Genomic DNA, 20,523 nt, shown 5'->3' on the forward strand with positions numbered 1-20,523 from the left:
GCATTTATTCACCATCCCTCATTGCCCTTGGTGGTGGTGAGCTTCTGCAGAGACACTCAGGAAAGGATTCCAAGATTTTGACCCTTCTATTAGGTTGCTTGTTTCATGTTTTATTGAAAAAGGCTCAGCCTGCTCAATTGCTCTTGACAGGTGCCTCTCAGTTCTGGTACCATTTTGGCACATCATGTTTTTTTCACAACATGGACAGCACTTCCATGTTCTTGCTATGACATGCAGGTCAGATCTATTCCCAGGACTCCAATGTGGTCTAGCTGAGGTTCTATTCAAGGACAAAATGGATTCTTGTTTGGAGAAAGTGAGGACTGCAGATGCTGGACAGTTGATCTCCAATTCTTATCTCTTCACTGTTCTAGAAAGGCACTCAGTGTTATGCTTGCTTTCTTCTGGCCATATGAACCAGCACTGTTATCACCAGTGATTTTGCATGTAAATATGTTCTCACAGATCTCCGTTCCTCCCCCCTCATTTAGACAAATGCTTTCCTAGGAATATATGGCTTTTCTGTTCTTCCTAGCAAAAAGTACCACCTCACTCATACCCATATTAAAGTCAATTCCAAAGTGCACTTCAGATGCTTTGACCCCTGCACAGAAAGGATCATAGAATCTCTACAGTCGAGAAACAGGCCATTCAGCCCTTTCAGCCCACACAGACCCTTTGAAAAGCATCCCACCCAAATCCACCCCACTATCCTATCCCTGTAACCTTACATTTCCCATGGCTAACCCACCTAAACTGTACAACTTTAGACCATGGGAGGAAACCGGAGCACCTGGAAGAAACACATGCAGACACAGGGGGAATGCGCAAACTCCACTCAGACAGTCACTCGAGGGTGGAATCGAACCTGGGTCCCTGGCGCTGTGAGGCTGCAGTGCACCATTGAGCCACTGTGCTGTCCCAGTATCACCCCAGTAGTGACATACTATCTAACTGAAGTGTCTCCTTAGAAACCAGTCTCTTTGAATCACTGTTACCTCTGTCATGAGCCCATTAAACAACAGGAAATGGGGGAATCCAAGATGGTGGCAATCTAGGAAGATCATGTTGCAGAGATTTGCACAAGCAGGATGAACTTTTAACCTGCCCTACCCGGACCACCGCAATATCTCGTGACTCTGAAAGGTCGTGGAGTCCCAGGAAACTGTTTAAAAATCAACTTACATGGGTTTTCCCCATCCAGGGATGCCAAAGAAGGGAGGAGGAGTGTCTGAGGCCCAGCCCATGGCCCAGCCTGCAGGATCCTCGGCCTCTATTGTTTCCCAGGCCCTGGTGAAGGAGCTCGTGAAATCTCGCAAGATGTTGGGTAAGCAGATAGAGGAGAAGCTGACCCCGATCTCTGTCATGTTGCAGAAGCATGAACAGCAGCTGGGAGACCTGGAGAAAAGAACGGCTGAGGTGGAACACAGAGTCACAGTGGTGGAAGCTGATAGTGGTTCCTCCAAGGATAGGATCCAAGCCCTGGGGATGCAGGTCCATAATTTGCTTGACCAAGTTGATGACCTCGAGAACAGGGGCTGGAGAAAAAATATTCAGATCGTCAGTCTACCGGAGGTAAGGAAGGTGAGCAACCAGCGGAATTTATTGAGGACTGGTTGCCGAAATTCCTTAACTTGGAGGCTGGAATGAGAGGCTTGAAGATTGAGAGGGCTCACTGGGTCACAGCGCAGAGGTCAGGTCAGGGTCAACATCCTCGTCCTATCTTGGTGTGGTTTCATCACTATAGAGATAAGGAGAGAATCGTGGAAGCTTCCAGAATCCAGGGGAAGGATCCAAAGGCCCTAGTTTACGAGGGCTCTAAGATTATGTTCTTCCCGGACTTCCCAGTGGCAGTGATCTCAGAAAAGGAAATCCTACGACGGCATCAAGAAAAGACTGAGGGAGTTCGGGATCCAGTACTCTCGGAGGTATCCAGCAATGCTTCAGATCACCTGTACATCTCTGACACGCCGGAGAAGGCAAGAGACTTTGTGGACAAATTAACCTAATCTGAACAATTTAATACGCACAAACAGTAGTGTTGTTTGGGTATGTCTCTGTTTTTTCTTTAAAAAAAGAGTAAGTCTGGTCAGAGCTTTCTTTTCCTTTGTTTTGCTGGTAATAACCTGGTCTAAACGGTGTTTGGCGGCGGTTGAGATGTATACTTTCAATTTCTAGGTTAAGTTATACCAAAGGAAGGGTGGGGTATTTACCCTTTTTATTCAAAATTTCTTTGTTCACATTGCTATGCCATGGTGTATTTTCTTTCTTTGCTGCTTGTGTTTGCTATGTGGCTCGAGCTAGTAGGAAGGAAAATGTTTGGGATGGCTAGATGCCTACTTACAGGCAGTTTATACCTGGTTCAGGCTGCAGTATTGGCAGCGGGATGGGAAATTGTGTTTTGGGATGGATAGTTGCCCCCATTGGGCAGGGTCTGAGTTCCCCTGTTCAGTGCCATTGGTGCTTTATATTTGGGTTTTTTTTATTTTTGTTGTATATAATCTTTGATGGTTTTGTAGGTTTGTTAACTGTTTTGGTTTTAGTTTATGTAGTTTTTATGTTCGATAGATCTTGTGACACTAAGGTACGGCGATTTGTAATTCGAGTTCCTCCTCTCTGGAATTTAAATGTTTCTGCAGAAGGTTATGGCTAATGACTTGATTAAATGGTGCACCTGGAACATCAAGGGGAGTCACTCACCAATTAAGAGGAACAAGGTATTTTCAAGTCTTAGAAAGGAGAAGGTGGATATTGCTATGTTACAGGAGACACATTTGGACGGTAGGCAGCATTTTAAACTACAGCAGAATGGCTTTGGTTGGGTTTACTTTTTATCTTTTAATACTAGAAGTAGGGGAGTGGCTATATTGTTTAGGAGGAATCTCCCATTTAAGTTACTAGAGTGTGTAAAAGACAAACACGGGAGGTTTGTAATTCTCAATACCTGATAAATGGGGAAGAATATGGTGTTTTAAATGTTTATTGCCCCCCAGCCCACCCTCTCAAATTTATGGTAGATGCATTCTCTAAATTGATCAGTCTCAAGTCCCGGCATATCATTGTAGGGGGGAGATTTTAATTCTCTCATGGATCTCACAGTAGACAGATTGCCCAAAGGCACCCAATACCCTCTATACAAACTAAACAGTTAGTGGATCTGTGGATTTATGGAGGCATCTCCACCAATCAGGCAGGGATTTTACGTTTTTCTTCAATCCACACAGATGTCTCCACAGGATTGAGTTTTTTCCTGATTCCCGTGGCAACCCTGGACTTGGGGGCATCTTGTACGATTAGTAATATTACCATCTGGATCACACTCCAATGTATCTGTTCGTTAAGATTAAGGATGCTATAGTGGGCCCGAGGCACTGTCGAATGGATCCCTTTATCCTTCAGGGTAATAAGTTTGTGGAGTACTACTCTAGGGAATTCAGGGCATTCTTAGACATTAATTCAGGCTCGGTAAAAACAAGGACTGCAGATGCTGGAAACCAGAGTCTAGATTAGAGTGGTGCTGGAAAAGCACAGCAGGTCAGGCAGCATCTGAGGAGCAGGAAAATCAACAGCAAAGAAGGAGCTTACTTTCGTAAAGCAAAGGTTATATGAGCATGGTTACAAGCCAGGCAAATACCTTGCATATCTTGCCATTGAAAAGGAATGCCCCTCAAGCCATTATGGCAATTAGGGAAGGATCTAGATATCTAACATGTGATTCCAAAAAGATTAATGTGGCATTCCATAGATTTTACCAATCTGAGGGTTGTGAGGAGGGGTGGACCAGGATGGAGTCCTTTTGCAAGGATCTGGAGCTCCCAGGTATGCCCCTGAACAAGAGTCTTTTCTCAATGTCCCCTTATCAGAGCAAGAGGTGCAGGAGGCTGTGAAGCGGCTTCAGAGTGGAAAGGCGCCTGGTCCTGAGGGACTTCCCAGTGAATTCTATACAGATTTATAAACATATTGTCAGGCCCGATGCTCAGTATGTTCAATGACTCGTAAAGTCATGATCATGTCCCGCCATCTCCAACAGAGGCCGATATTTCACTTATTCTTAAAAAAGGGGAGGTCCCAGAGAACGGTGCTTCATACAGCCCCATTTCACCCTTAAATGTGGACACCAAAATCCTCTCTGAGACTCTTGCTGGAGACTGTGTTACCATCTATTATTAAAGAGGATCAGACGGGCTTTATAAAGGGTTGTAGATCCTCCAATAATGTTAGGAGGCTGCTTAATGTAATTCAAGCATGTTAACACCAGTCAATACAGGGATTGGTGATTTCTTTAGACGCAGAGAAGGCGTTTGACCGAGTTGAGTGGCCGTATCTTTTCTATAGTCTGGAGCGGTTTGGCTTGGGTGAAGTCTTTATAAAATGGGTAAAGGTTCTTGACAGTGACACTCTCACTGCGGTCATCTCCAACGGGTTACAATCAAGCAATTTTAGTATTTCTAGGAGCAGCCAGCAGGGCTGTCTCCTTTCACCATTGCTTTGTACGTTGGTGATTGAACCGTTGGCAGAGGCCATTCGTGGGGATCCCAATATATCAGCTCCAGAAGTGGGGTCAAAATTACATAAGATCTCGTTGCATGCAGACGATGTCCTAATGTTTTTTGTCAAATCCAGCAGTTTCAGTGCCTCGTCTGATACAATGCACCAGCACGTTTGGCGTCTTTTCAGGGTACAAGATTAATTTTGTAAAGTCAGAGGCTAAAGGTCTTGAGGGTGAATATCAATTCCCATTTAAGTGGTCACCGGGGGGGGGGGGGGAATGGTTTTGTGTATTTGGGCATGTTCATCACTCCAGTTCTGGATCGGTTGTTCAAAGCTAATTTTGTACAATTATTTGACAAAATCAAACAAGACCTTAAAAGATGGGAGGTGCTTCCAGTGTCATGGTTAGGTCACATAGCGCTTATTAAGATGAATATTCTCCCCCATTTGTTGTACCCTATACAGATGCTCTCCCTGATTTTCGATAAGCAAACATTAAGGAGACTAAATGGCTGGTTCAGCTCTTTTATTTGGCATGGTAAGTGGCCCCTTACTAAATGAGCTAAACTGCAACTGCCTCTCCTGGGAATGTGGGTAAGGAGGGAGGGAGTGGATCTCTCGGACAATAAAACTACCAACTAAACTCACTTTTATCTTACGTGAGTGACTGGGCATGTGGGGACCCTCTTTCAATATGGTTAGATATCGAAACCTCTCAGGTAGGGTGCCCCCCCCCCTTATTAGCTTGCTGTTTCCGGACAAAATGATGACAGTCAGGGAATATTGCCATAATCCAATAGTTGTCAATACTGTTAAAGCATGGAGGGCAATTCGACAGAGGGAAGACACTATTGGCAAAACCTCTCCTCTTACACCATAGTGGGTCGGCTGCATTTTCGATCGGGGATGATAGATTCAGGATTCAAACATTGGGCAGCTAAGGGTGTGTCTTGCATGGGCGATTTATTTGAAGGAGACACAATTATGTCTTTTGATCAGTTAGCACAGAAATAAGAGTTGTCTAACAGGACTTCTTTCTTTTCTTCCAAGTTATGGATTTTATTCAAAAAAAAACTACACTTTTAACTGATCCCTACAAATCAGACATGGGAAAGAGGGTGCTCAGTGCGAAGAGTACACGTTCTGTCAGCACTTTATATCATCAGGTTTGGGGGGGGGTGTGCCCCCTCAGATGAGTTTGATTGGCTTTGCAGGGCGTGGGAGAGAGAGCTAAGGTCTCCTTGGAAGCATGGGAAGATATTTGGGAAAACCCATGAAAGATATCAATTTGCAGTAGGACACATGCTTTACAGTTGAAGATTCTCCACAAGGTCCACTTGGCTCCGGATTGTTGTCAAAATTTAAACCAGGGGTATCTTCAACATGTTCCTAGTGCAAGGCTGGTACGGACACTCTTACCCATTCTCTCTGGTCCTGTGGTAGGCTTCAAACAGAGTGGAGCACTGTGGTGGGTGCAGTGGAGGGGATTTTGGGAGTAAGGGTGGAGAAGGACCCGATCTCTCCTCTTATTGGCCCGCCCAGTGTATTCCCTGTAGATGCGCATAAGAAAAAACCTTTCAACATCCTCACTTTCTGTGTAAGAAAGAATATCTTGCTAGGTTGGCTATCTGAAAATCCCCCGGGCCTGTCGGGTTGGCAGAAGGTTGTTATGGAGCGTATCCCCTTGACTTTTCTCACAAGTACGGTGCACCACAAAACTGAGAATTTCTAAAAGACATGGCAGCCCTTTTTGGACTACCTGGACACAGATTTGTCTGCCACACTAATCAGGGCTTTTATGTAACTGTAACGATTGTGCTTTATGAATCCAATATCCAGAGAAGGGGAACTGAAAATGTTCTCATTATTTGAAAGTTAGTGTTTGATTTGGCTGAGCTGAGTTATTATTATTTATTAGTTTGTTGTTGGTTATTTTTTTAGTTAAGTTGTTAGTTGGAGTGTATATATATACTATTTTCTACGCATATTTAAGCATTTGTACATGAGGACAGTTTGGGTCTTTTACATTTTTTTGGTGTTCTTTCTTTGTATTGTTTTCTATTTGTTGTAATATCAAAAAATCTATTTTTTAATAAAAATATAATTTAAGAAGAACACTAAGAAATTTACATTCCTCTAAGTCTGGCCTCACACACCATTCCCACTCCCTGGAGCCCACCACTGGCACTTGGCTCTGCTGCTGCCCAGGCTTTAAACTCAGGAGTGCTGTCCCTTCAGGCAATCCAAAAACAGACCTCTTTGGCCAAACCTTTAGCCTAATTTCTCTTCCTTTGGCTCAGTGACAAATTGGATCCAAGAATGCATTTTACTACATTAAAGGGGTTACACAAATGCTGTTGTTTGTTGATTCCACATCTGTTCTGCAGCTCTCAGATGGTGAACAAAGGCCGACCTGGTTTACGACTGAAACAATGCAGTGTTTATTCAATTAGCTCTGCCTGGAGTGCATATGATTGGAGTCCCCCTGATACAGAGCAAATATAGGGTCAAAACATCCAAAGTAAGTGGATGCAGATGCACTGAAGTGATGAAGGTGTTGTATTGGAAATTATTCAATACAGAGATCTTGAATATCTGATGGAGCTTAGCTACCAGTTTTTCTCTGGTAACATGGCCATGTGTGGTCTAGGCTGTGATTTCATGTCAAGGTCTGTTTGGAACTGAAGTTTATCTATCCCAAATGACACCTGGAGAGTGGGCAGCCATTGGTTCCACATTAGCAAGAAAATCTCCTCCTCTTCCCCAGAATGTCCTCTAGCATCAGGCCCATGGTCGCGAGGCAACCAATCCATTGCGCACTAAGGTTCATGGGACGAGGCTGAGGATATTCAAGCCAAACATTTAACCTGCAAATGAAGGACATTTTAGGAAGGAATGGTCATCATTTTGTTCACACAAACTTTTTCACAAACTCCTACTTCAGTGTTTGCCTAACAATTTCACATAAACAATCGTGGATTTTGAATCAGTCAATGAAACAGGATGCATTGCTCTGGTTACCACTGTGACAACAAGGATGTTTGTCAAGATTAGAATGTTGCTAGAAAAGCACAACAGGTCAGGCAGCATCCAAGGAGTAGGGAAATCGACATTTCAGGCAGAAGTTTGTCAATTGACGGTGTAGCATGCACTTTTTTGTTCGTCAGTTCCCCTGCTTGTTGAATGCTAACACCCCCTGAGGGACTGGCAACGTTCAGCTCAGACAGCACTCAGACACAAGCTGGGGAGGGCAAAGCTGGCAGGTTTTGCTGCTGGTATCAACCTGGAGTTGATAAATCAGTCTGATCCCGACTCCCGAGCGATGTCCCTGAATTCAGGGTTGAATTGAGAATCTCACTGATGCACTGCAGGATGACAAGTGAAGGGGAATAAAGAGGTAGTTGCACGGTGAGGTCGGGGCACTGTTCTGGGTCAGTTTAACCAACCCAGCTATGTCCTAAATGACTAGGTGTGGTCAATGTTAACACACTGTGCTTCACGCAGAAACACTGCATTTACCAGCATGACAACTCCTTACTGTAAGAAACAAAAACTGCATTGTAATAATGCCTTTCACATTCTCAGGAGCGTCCAGTGTGATTTACAATTATTTAAGTGTTGCAATGTTGGAAAAATGGCAACAGACTTGAATACAGTAAGAGCCCCCCACAAACAGCAACACAATAAGGGGCACATTATTTGGTTTTGAGCGAGGTTGGTTGAGGGGACAAAATATTGGGCAGGTTATCTTGTCTTCAAAATAGTGCCATGGGATCTTTCAGAGAGTAAATGGGACCTGGCTTTCATATCCCATCCGAGGGAGAGCAGCAAAAATAATTCCTTTGGGGAATAGCTTCCAAATGATGGAAAGGAAAGTAGTTGAAGTTGTATTCCCAAATGATACATATGGAATATTTTCCATATCCCACAAACTAACAGTTAGAGGCACACGTGCAGTTGACACAGTCTCACAGAAGGGTTTCTTACTAGCTGTCGTTAACAGTACAATTATTCAGTCATTCAACATAACATTAGGCTACATCTTGAATACATTTGCTGTATAATTGTTCCCATTGCTAGCATAAATAAACTTTGGTTACGTTAATCGACTGGTTTAAGGTCATTTATGTCGGGGATTATCATTTCAGGTCAGGCGCAATATACAAAAGCAGTCTCCTACGCACCATTTGCTGGAGGATATGCTTACAATGTTGGCAGAGGCATATTAATGCAAATAGCAACTCTGTTTAGTGTGCAGGCACAATGATTAATGACTCTCAATGCTACAGCAGCAAATATTAGCCTGGCATCCAGAGTTCACAACTAATTGTAGATCCATTCCAGTTGTGTTATCAGTGTCACACTGCCAAGTGACCCCTAGCTAATCTCAAGCTATGATGTGGTGGAGCCAGTGTTGAACTGGGGCGGACAAAGTTAAAACTCTCACAACATTAGGTTAATTGTCCAACAGGTTTATTTGGAAGCACTAGCTTTTGCAGCGCTGCTCTTTCATCAAGTAGACAATCACTTGATGAAGAAGCAGCGCTCCAAAAGCTAGTGCTTCCAAATAAACCTGTTGGACTGTAACCTGGTGTTGTGTGATTTTAACTTAATCTCAAGCTACAGCTGCAGTCAGGTTATCTGATGTACTTTAGGGTGTTGAGGTGTCATGTGACACTATGAGATTTAATGTTCACCATCGCTCCCATGCTCTGCTATGTTTAGGCTGAGCTGTCCCAATGCTTTTCCTGCCAAGCGTCACTGAGCATCCTTCAGAACCTGTTGCTGGTGTCCTAACTCAGACTCATTCTGTGCACTTTGACACTTGATGATTAGTTCATATAATAGTCTTGTCAGCAGAGTTAAAGCCCATGGAACAAAAGGGACAATGGCAACATAGAGATAGAGATGGCTGAGCGACAGGAAACAAACAGTTAATTTTTGGACTATGGGAATGTAGATGTTTCAGTTTCCTCTGTTAGTATTAGGTCCACTGCTTTTCTTGATTTATGTTGATGATCTGTACTCAGGAATACAAGGTCTAATTCCAAAATATGCAGATAACACATTAAACTTGGAAGTATTGTGAACCATGAGGAAGATAGTGATCAATTAAACTTAGAGCAGCTGGAGGAAAGGTTGAATGTGTGACTGGTGAATTATATTGCAGATATGTGTTAAGTTATACATTTTGCTAGGAAGAACAAGGAGAAGAAATATAAAAGAAAGGATACAGCTCTAAAGGGAGCACAAGAGGTGCTGCAGGATAATGATAAGGAGCGTGACTAACTGAGCTGCACTTGCAAAAAACTGAAACAGACAAGATGGGTCCAACGGCCTCCTTGTTGTGAGTATTCTATGGTATTTGTGAATAACTGCTGAGAATAATGCAGTCCTCATCAGTAGGTGAGGCTCTGAAGTCTGAGTTTGAGCCCATCCCCGTCTTGTATGAAAAATCCCCTTGTACATCTAAGCATTTACTATTGAAGGTGGTTTTTTCATGTGTTCAAGCTGTATTTCTTCAGCTAACAAGTATTTTAATTCATACAACAAGCCCACATACACTGGATACTGGTGGGAAACTCTTTCAATAGCAATCCTTTGCAAGCAGTGAATTAAAAGGTTGTAATTCAATTTGTTTTTGCTGGCACTGAGTCTGTATCACAGCCTTATGCAAAGAAATGAAAAGAATCTAGGATATAATCTGTGCATATAATGCAAACACTGACTACAACACAGGGCGAGAGAGGCAGATGCTTCATTTAAGGAATGGAAGCAGGTTGTCGCATAGAGCAACCCAGAAAGAGAAACCAGAGAAACGTGTAAATGAAACGTACCAATCCAGATCGTCTGTTTAGTTCAAAATGGAGTATGCTCCACACCATAATTTTCCAAGCACTGCTCTTTTTGAGAGTGAGGAACAGCTCTGTCAGGTTGGCTCTCAACCGAGTGGCTATTTGCTGCTAGGCCACACACCAAGGATGCTGGGAAAGTCCTTAACACTGGAATAGGGCTTTTCAAACACAGCCAAGGTTCTGCTCCCTATCCAATCAGCCCTGTCTGCAGGCCTGAGGTGGAAACTTGATCAAGCAGGACTATCATGTTTCCTATCAATAACCAGTTGACAATTGCTTCATGAGTTCAGGCAGGGTGAGGTACCAGACAGAAATCAGCTTGGGCACTATTGTGTTCTCATGGGCAGCTCTGTAATGGTTCGATAAGCCCTCTGCTCCCAACGCCCTTATTGCAGTCATTGCTTGCTAAGTTAGTTGCCTCAATAAAAATAGAAACTTTTGCACCTATTTTGTGCGGCTATATTGAGTTTGTATTGCGCACCTTGGAGGCAATTAGGAATTAAGAGTTATTTAGGGCTCAAATGCTGCCTCCCAAGCCATTGTATTTTAGTCTATTAGATACACTACAGTCAAAATTATTCACTTTCCTTCTTCTTGCTTCCCAGTAAACATCAGTGGGTTAATTATTATATAACACTATGCCCAGAAAGCCCACCGAATTTCAAAGATTTTTTATTGTTTTGTCAAAGTACTTGGGTTTGTTTTTGGAGATGGACCTTTTAAGGAAATATTCTATCCCAGGAAGAGTGTTATATAACAGCAATAATGAATGCCATAAAAAGAGCAGAGTTCTTCACATACAGCTTAGAAATGGAATGATACAAGAGATGTCTGGGCTTTTAGCACAAAGCCGTGTTCATTATTGCAATTATCTTCATTAGGCAGAGTGTCAGGCATACAGGAATGAAGTTCACACCATGAGACAACACACAATGAGTTATCAGTGAGACAGAAGCTCAAGTGTTTGTGTCAAATAATATATACTGTATCTGGAGTTTGTAGGTGGCCAGCTGCAGCGTTTTCCCTCTAACAATTCCATTAAAGTCACCCCAGCGATCATGTATCACAGATTTACAATGCAATGTCTGCTCTGGAGCAGATTTTGGTGCAAAAACTCACCAATGTAACATTACAAACCCTCAATTAAGTTCCAACAGTATATACTATAAACTATAACCATCATGAGTGGCTGACCTCAAGGCTGACCTTTATGAACTACATGATTTGCTCTTATACCTTCTAACATCATATAACTCCTGTAGATTATTGCCTTGGGATCAGCCTCACATGTCCATTATCAAGCATATTGTCCATACTTTGAGCCCAGCATTCAGGATCAGTAGCAACAAACCTACACTCAATCTATATTGGGTTTGACGAAGGGAATAATTCGAAAATTAGCCAAAATCTGTCAAACTCCAGAGTTATACCACTTCTTTTATGATTTGAAAATAATCTTTGGGATTGGGAAGAAAGTATAACAGCTAAACCAGGCAGCTGAGAGGAGGTTCATGCTAGTTGTGTGCTCAGCTCAAAATATCTCTATATCCTTTCACAAAATAAATGATGGAAAGTTAATATTCGGGCAGCCCACTGGTTACTGAGTTTCCAGGTAAATGTGAATGATTGGTCACTGCAGCACAGCAGAAGGGTGTCTTCACCTTTTCAGCCCATGATGTCATATTTGTGCTTGGGGATATTGCGTTGTTCCAGTCCAATGAAGAGACAAAATGCGGTTTCCACAAAGAAATGTAATGCTCTCGCTGTGTGGTGATGCTGCCATTGAGTGACTTGTCACTTGATACCCTGAAATGGCTGGTGGCCAAGGAAACCAGGAATCAGGTGGGTCTGCCTGGATATGGAACACAAAGGTTTCCCACAAAAGAGATAGCACTCAATATGTAAGTGTGGAAGATGACAAACTTGATTCAGGATGGAGGCATGCAGACCCACAAGATTAGCCCACGATCTCTGACCTTCCACCTTATGACGGACCCTCTCCCCACCTTACTGTACCTGTTAATACTGCATCGGCTCCTTGGAGAATTCTTTACTGAAACCCGCCAGTTGGGACCTAGTGTTGCATACAACCGATTCCTGTTTGCAAATTTAAACATGAGTTCTGAAGAGCGCACAACCCCATATAATATACACATGCTCATACAAGCATAAAGAATAGGCCACATGCATTACTCTCGGCAAACAGCCCGCTACAGGTGCGTGTGTGTCTGTGTGTGCATCTGTGTATTACAATTGGCGAGGCATTGCAATTGATCTCCACTCTGCTTGGTCAGGCAGGGTGTAAGAACAGTGCTTCTGCCCTCAATGTGCCCATACTGGCCAGTGCAGGTTTCTGAATGGCACATCAGCCTTGGAGTGTCATACAACTCACATTTGTTGCACTGGCACACTAGATGGTGGCTGTGGGAAACTGACTTTAGCAAATCACTATTATAAAGTATTGTGACAAACAGATACTTCACATTCAGGCATTTAATGGGCAAAATCATCCTGAGATAGATTAATAATTGATGTTTTTTGAAGGAAGTCGTCCTACATATTTTAAATAAGTTAGTTGTATCTTAATTTAAACAGAAGGGATATGAACTTCCCACAAATAACTCAGTTACTACTGTAGTGTCTTTATTTCCACTCTCATTTTGTACTAGTGGAACTGGTTTTACAAACTTATTTGACTACTTCTCAGTCAGTCTGTGCACTGAGTGATTTTACTCTATTAGCCTCCACTATGAATTGATCATTCATAAGTATTCTAGCAGAAAGTGAGGACTGCAGATGCTGGAGATCAGAGCTGAAAATGTGTTGCTGGAAAAGCGCAGCCGGTCAGGCAGCATCCAAGGAACAGGAGAATCGACGTTTCGGGCATAAGCCCTTCTTCAGGAATGAGCCTTTCCTGAAGAAGGGCTTATGCCCGAAACGTCGATTCTCCTGTTCCTTGGATGCTGCCTGACCTGCTGCGCTTTTCCAGCAACACATTTTCAGCTCAATTCATAAGCATTGCCAAACTGTAAATGGATTAGGTGTTTCACTTCTAAGTATGTTGAATTTGGAAATTAAAAACAATTCCCCAGGAAATGCCATCAATATGTCACTCACTTTTTGAAACGACTGAACGCTGAGGAAATGTAAAAAAGGTGAGGGGAAGTGAAAAAAATGCAACGAGAAATGTTTGCTTAGACACCACTCACCTCTCCAACCCCGAGGACAATTCCTCACTGAACTCAGAGCTCTCGCTGCTTCCTGTGAAAAAATAAATACACGGAGAGACGTGTTGAATTGATTAATGGCAGAAGGCGACTAAATATTACAGCAGCATTCTGGAATGATGTAGTTATAAAGCAATGTCACTTCAAACACCATTTTGAAGAATTAAGAATTTCCGATCAGCATGAAAGGCAGCAATTCACTTTCAGCTTTTCAGTGAGTTGTCACAGTCACAGCAAAGTCCTCTCATTCCTATTAACCAAGGTTGTAAAGCCTTCAGTAAAAAAAGTTTACTGAATCTTTAATCTGAAAATAATCTTTGGGATTGGGAAGAAAGTTTAACAGCTCACCCAGGCAGCTGAGAGGAGGTTCATGTTAGCTGTGTACTCAGCTCAAAATCTCTCGATATCCTCTCACAAAATAAATGATGAAAAGTCAATATTCAGGCAGCTCACTGGTTACTGAGTTTCCAGGTGAATGTGAACGATTGGTCACTACAGCACAGCAGAAGGGTGTCTTCACCTTTTCAGCCATTTTTCTGGGACCTGTATTGTATTGTGTTGACCTCAGAGGCACTGTCAACATATATTCATGTTGCTGTCCGTTCCTACCTTATGTGGCAACGAAAACAACAAATCCTTGCTTATAGCCTTGTGCAGCACGGTGGCTCAATGGTTAGCACTGTTGCCTCATAGTGCCAGGGACCAACTTTGATTCTATTCTCGGGTGACTGATTGTGTGGAGTTCACACATTCTCATCGGTGTCTGCTAATCCTTAACTCTACTTTCTTGCCTTTTCCCTGTAACCCCTGATTCCCTTAATGATCACAAATCTGCCTATTTCAGCCTTGACTGTTCTTAATAAATTAGCCTCAACAATCTCCTGTGGTAAAGAACTCTGTAGATGCACCACTCTCTGAGAGAAGAAATTCCCCTTCTTAAATATGTGACTGTCTTAAATATGTGACCCGTATTATCGGAATATGCCCTCTGGCTCCAGACTCTCCCACAAGGGAAACAATATTTCCACATTTACTCTGTCAAGTTCCTTAAGAATCTTGGATGGTTCAGTCAAATTGCTTCTCATTCTTCTATATTCCAATGCAGATCAGTTATCCAGCCTCTCCTCATAAAACAGTCCATCCATACCTGGTGACCATAAGACAATAAGAAATAGGAACAGCAGCAGGCTGTTCAGCCCCTTGAACTTGCTCCACCAGTCTGTAAGATCATGGCTGATCCAACATCCCTCATCCACTTGCCTGTATTTTCCCTGTAACCCTTGATTTTTCTATTGACCAAGAATCTATCTTTCTCAGTCTTAAACATACACAAGAACTCTGTCCCCCAAGGCTCTCTGTGGCAACGAGTTCCAAAGACTCTCACCTCTGTAAGAAAAGAAATTCCTCCTCATCTCAGTCTTACATCATCGCCCTTTATTCTGAGATTATGCCCTCTGGTCCAAGATTCTTCCATGAGGGAAAAATATCCTCTCAGTGTTTATCCGTCAAGGCCCTTAAAAATCCTATACATTTCAACGAGATTACCTCTTAACCTTCTATGAAATACCTCCAAGATCAGTATGTTTTTTATCTTAGAAAAAGGAGCTCAAAACTGCTCATAGTACTCCAGCTGTGGTCCAAAATTGTGCCTTGTACAGTTTTAGCAAAACCTCCCAGCTTTTATATTCCATTCCCTTTGAAATGTAGGTTGACATTCCATTTGTCGTCCTATTCCCTGCTGAACTCGGATGCTAGTGTGTTTGTGATGTATGAACAAGGACTCCTGAGCCCTCTGTTCTGTAGCTTTCTATAGTCTGAAGGTTGCCAGCACCCACTCATCACAACTCAGTCTTCCATAAGTTGGCCATTCATCCAGCCATGCTCACCCACTCCCTCCCACACTGTGGACTCTTACCTTATTCAGCAGCCTAGTCTGTGGGAACTTATAAATGCCTTCTGAAAAATCCAAACATATTACATCCACTGCTTCCCCTTTAACCAGCCTGCTTGCTACCACCAGTCTCTATCAGCATAATGAAGGAGAGTGAAGGGGCACGGTGGCTCAGTGGTTAGCACTGCTGCCTCACAGCACCAGGGACCCGAGTTCGATTCCCGCCTCGGGTGACTGTCTGTGTGGAGTTTGCACATTCTCCCCGTGTCTTGAGCAGGCAGGTGAATTGGCCATGTTAAATTGCCCATAGTGTTAGGTGAATTAGTCAGGGGTAAATACAGAGTGTGGGTGGGTTACTCTTCGGAGGGTCAGTATGGACTTAGAATCTTAGAGATGTACAGCATGGAAACAGACCCTTCGGTCCAACCCGTCCATGCCGACCAGATATCTCAACCCAATCTAGTCCCACCTGCCAGCGCCCGGCCCATATCCATCCAAACCCTTCCTATTCATACACCCATCCAAATGCCTCTTAAATGTTGCAATTGTACCAGCCTCCACCACTTCCTCTGGTAGCTCATTCCATAAACGTACCACCCTCTGTGTGAAAAAGTTGCCCCTTAGGTCTCTTTTATATCTTTACCCTCTCACCCTAAACCTGTGCCTTCTAGTTCTGGACTCCCCGACCCCAGGGAAAAGACTTTGTCTATTTATCCTGTCCATGCCCCTCATAATTTTGTAAACCTCTATAAGGTCACCCTCAGCCTCCGATGCTCCAGGGAAAACAGCCCCAGCCTGTTCAGCCTCTCCCTGTTGCTCAGATCCTCCAATCCTGGCAACATCCTTGTAAATCTTTTCTGAACCCTTTTAAGTTTCACAACATCTTTCTGATAGGAAGGAGACCAGAATTGTACGCAATGTTCCAAAAGTGGCCTAACCAATGTCCTGAACAGCCGCAACATGACCTCCCAACTCCTATACTCAATAATCTGACCAATAAAGGAAAGCATACCAAACGCCTTCTTCACTATCCTATCTACCTGTGACTCCACTTTCAAGGAGCTATGAACCTGCACTCCAAGGTCTCTTTGTTCAGGAACACTCCCTAGGACCTTACCACTAAGTGTATAAGTCCTGCTAAGATTTCCTTTGCCAAAATGCAGCACCTCGCATTTATCTGAATTAAACTCCATCTGCCACTTCTCAGCCCATTGGCTGTTGGGCTGAAGGGCCTGTTTCCATACTGTAGGGAATCTAATCTAATCTAATCTAACTGTGAAATTTTCAGTTCTTTTTAAATTCTTTTTAGTCATCTCCAGAAGCAGGAAAATGTGACAGGTTAGACTGACAATACAATGGTTATATTGAAAGGCAGGAGAAATGAATCATTCCACGTCAAAAACACCAAGTATTAGAGAAAACCAAGTGAAACATGCCTTCCATGTTTATCTCACTCCTCTCACTAAACAGACTGATCATTTAGTGTTTCACATTTAAACTAAATAAAATCAACCCTATCATGGCAATATTAAGAGGCAACTTGGCTCTGGGAATGGGATCATCATGAAATCATTTATTTCTTATTTGACATTTTCAGAAACAATATCCTCTTGAAGCAGCCCACATTGGCAGCCAACATTATAAACTAAAGTGGAACTGTCTCTCCTAATTTGTGACGCTATCTTTATATTATTTGAAAGGAAAGCATTTACAAATCAGCCAGCAGTTCTATCAATGTTCTGAGCATTGTAAAGAGACTTCTCACGGTGGGATTGAATGGTAAATCAAAACAACTTAAAAGAAAACTGTTGCCAGAGGAAGATGTGAATTCCTTGCACTTAACCATTCATTTCTCTCTGACTCACTGTTCCAGCTTCAGACGGCATTTCAGTGAATTTCCACTATTCCACAAGATGTAAAACATCTCCAACGTTACTGGGTAGTTCCTGCTACCAACTGGTAATCTTCGACTTGCATCAGGCTAAAAAGAAGGGAAGACCAAATTTACCTGTAATTTCAACTAAAAGGCTTCTTCTGTTTTTGGGATTTCTTGAATTTGCAAATACCAATGCTCCCTGAACCTAGGACAGCAGCAGCTCAATGTCAGACCTAAGGTGAATAGTCTCAGATTGGACTCAAACAACTATCACAGAGTGGAAAGTGAGGTCTGCAGATGTTGGAGATCAGAGCTGAAAATGTGTTGCTGGAAAAGTGCAGCAGGTTAGGCAGCATCCAGGGAACAGGAGAATCGACGTTTCGGGCACAAGCCCTTCTTCAGGAATGAAGAAAGTGTGTCCAGCAGGCTAAGATAAAAGGTAGGGAGGAGGGACTTGGGGGAGGGGCATCGGAAATGCGCTAGGTGGAAAGAGGTCAAGGTGAGGGTGATAGGTCAGACGGGGGGTGCGGTGAGGTCAGGAAGAAGATTGCAGGTTAGGAAGGCGGTGCTGAGTTCGATGGATTTGACTGAGACAAGGTGGGGGGATGGGAAATGAGGAAACTGGTGAAATCCGAGTTCATCCCTTGTGGTTGGAGGGTTCCTAGGCGGAAGATGAGGCGCTCTTTCTCCAACCGTCGTGCTCTGGGACTAGAAACCCACCTGCAGTTTTATCCACTGTCCTTCTCATTTCCCCCTCTCTCTGGGCACTTTCGACTAAAGCTTCCTCCACAGTTACCTGCTCAGTTTTTTGTACACATAGACACTGTAAGGCAGGGTGCCATTATCATTTATTAGTAAACGATCCTAGCAATTCCCCTGAGATATTATTCCCCACTTTTCAAACTCCTTCACCATTCTGACACCGTCAGCTAATTCCAGTTTCTCTGTGCACTCATGCAACCAAATTCAGGATATCACCAGGAGCTCGAGCTGACATATTGCTAATGTTTCTCACTCTCAATGGGAAAGGCATGAAGTCATGATTAGATTAGATTAGATTCCCTACAGTGTGGAAACAGGTCCTTCGGCCCAACAAGTCCACACTGACCCTCCGAAGAGTAACCCAGACCCATTTCCCTCTGACTAATGTACTTAACACTATGGGCAATTTAACGCAGTCAATTCATCTGACCTGCACATCTTTAGACTGGGAGGAAACCAGAGTACCAGGAGGAAACCCACACAGACACAGGGAGAATGTACAAACTCCACACAGACAGTCGCCCAACATTAGAATCGAACCTAGGACCCTGGCGCTGTGAGGCAGCAGTGCTAACCATTGAGCCACCGTGCTGCCCCAGGGGCAGTTATTGATTTTAACAATTCCCTTTTACCTAAATTATTTAACTTCTCAGCCGGATCCACAGTTTACGTTCCACTTCCCCAACTGATCAGATGGTGAGGACATAACTGACTGGGCAGACAGTTAAATGGATGGTCCATTAAACAAGGGCTAAAGCCATAAGCTACTCCTAAAAGCTTACGCATGACCCATAGGCCACCTACACTCATACTATTCCAGTGACTTACGTCTAGTAGGTTTCTTAAATTGCACACATTTAGGGTTAAAATTTATAAAATCAAAGGTTTGAATAATTACTTCAATCATCACCTCAGGTTTGTTTTTAAGAATAGATTCCCTACAGTGTGGAAACAGGCCCTTCGGCCCAACAAGTCCACACTGACCCTCTTCTTGGCAACATTTCAATGAGAATATTAAAATTAATTTAAAAATTAAAATTTAACCCAGTTTCTGATTGTTTCTGGGTGAGTAAGGCATTGAATCAATTTATTTTTGAAAGTTTTACCTGACCAAGCTGCTGATTTGTTCTGTATGTTAAAATCACCATATTGAGAAATTATACCTTTATTTTTTAATTTTCACATCTACTGTGATGCACTTGAAATATCTTCACATTAAATGCCTCAATAACACTAGCTTTTGTTTCAAAAATTGAGAATAATTGTACAGGAGCTAACTGCAGAACATTCGAGGTAATTATTAATAGTTAGGGGTCATTGCCTCAGCTCTCCCTGGAAATTCCTTCATCAATATTTCCAGTTTTTTCATCTCATAACCAAATACAATTCCATGATCCAGCTACAAAGATTTTAGATTAGATTAGATTAGATTAGATTCCCTACAGTGTGGAAACAGGCCCTTCAGCCCAATAAGTCCACACCAACCCTCTGAAGAGTAACCCACCCAGACCCATTCCCCTACATATACCCCTGTCTAATGCACCTAACACAATGGGCAATTTAGCATGATTGTGGGAGGAAACCGGAACACCCCGGAGGAAACCCATGCAGACATGGTGAGAATGTGCAAACTCCACACAGACAATCGAACCCAGGTCCCTGGCGGTGTGAGGCGGCAGTGCTAACTCCTGAGCTACCGTGCCGCCCAACAGACTGTTTGGATGTGACAGGTTTGAAAGTGGAGCAAGAAGGTCAAAATCCTGCAACTCACCCGCTAATGACATTGTGGGTCAACCCATTATTGCAGCGGTTCAAGAAGGCAGCTCACCACCACATTCAAGAAGGGCAATTAGGGACGGGCAATAAATGGTGGCCAGCCAGTGATGCCCATTTCCCATGAACAAATAAGAAAAATGAAGGAAAGTGGATTATATTAAAGGTAGATTGGAGGTCCTATACATCCTCCAGTCACTTCAGCCTTGTCACAGGATAACAATAATTATGGTGTTTTCACACTGTTTAAACTCAACTTTTAACTCATGAGTTGACATCAAATCTCAAGAAGAGAAGTGCAACTAAAATATGGCCATTTGCACCCTCAAGGTACTTACCTCCACAGAAGAGGCTAAAATCTGTGACCTAGTCAGAGCCAACTTAGGAGTTGAATTTCCACTACCAGGTTGGGCGCCTCAAGTTGTGAAACCACCCAATCTCAGCTTGCTTCAAGGCCCCTGTTACACCAAATTTTAGCTCAGTTGAAACAGGGTTCAGACACAGCCAGGCCAACTGACTCCAGTAGCAAATTGTACATGGCTTCAGGGCCGGGCAAGTACTGAGGTCGGCTAGTTATAAGACACACGATGATTCTCTGTGATTTCATTCTATTAGCTTTAGAAGCTGTTATGCCCGTTAGCCTTCACC

General features: G+C 43.1%; 1 protein-coding gene across 6 annotated transcripts in view; it reads right to left on the reverse strand.

The window, feature by feature from the left end:
- Positions 1–20,523, reverse strand: part of ralgps1 (Ral GEF with PH domain and SH3 binding motif 1) — a 762,687-nt gene that overhangs the window by 27,860 nt on the left and 714,304 nt on the right. For 5 of the 6 annotated variants that reach the window (XM_087998399.1, XM_087998397.1, XM_043720239.2 and 2 more), the window contains 2 exons: positions 13,556–13,607; positions 12,363–12,443 (listed from right to left, as the gene is read on the reverse strand). In XM_087998399.1, the coding sequence (XP_087854525.1) occupies positions 12,363–12,443; positions 13,556–13,607 (133 nt within the window). The remainder of the gene's footprint in view (positions 1–12,362; positions 12,444–13,555; positions 13,608–20,523) is intronic. The other variant, XM_043720241.2, reaches the window with a different exon arrangement.

Source organism: Chiloscyllium plagiosum, unplaced genomic scaffold, assembly GCF_037043375.1.
Source record: "Chiloscyllium plagiosum isolate Xiang-an unplaced genomic scaffold, Cpla_swu_hap1 HiC_scaffold_21, whole genome shotgun sequence".
In the NCBI taxonomy this organism is placed as follows: Eukaryota; Metazoa; Chordata; class Chondrichthyes; order Orectolobiformes; family Hemiscylliidae; genus Chiloscyllium; species Chiloscyllium plagiosum.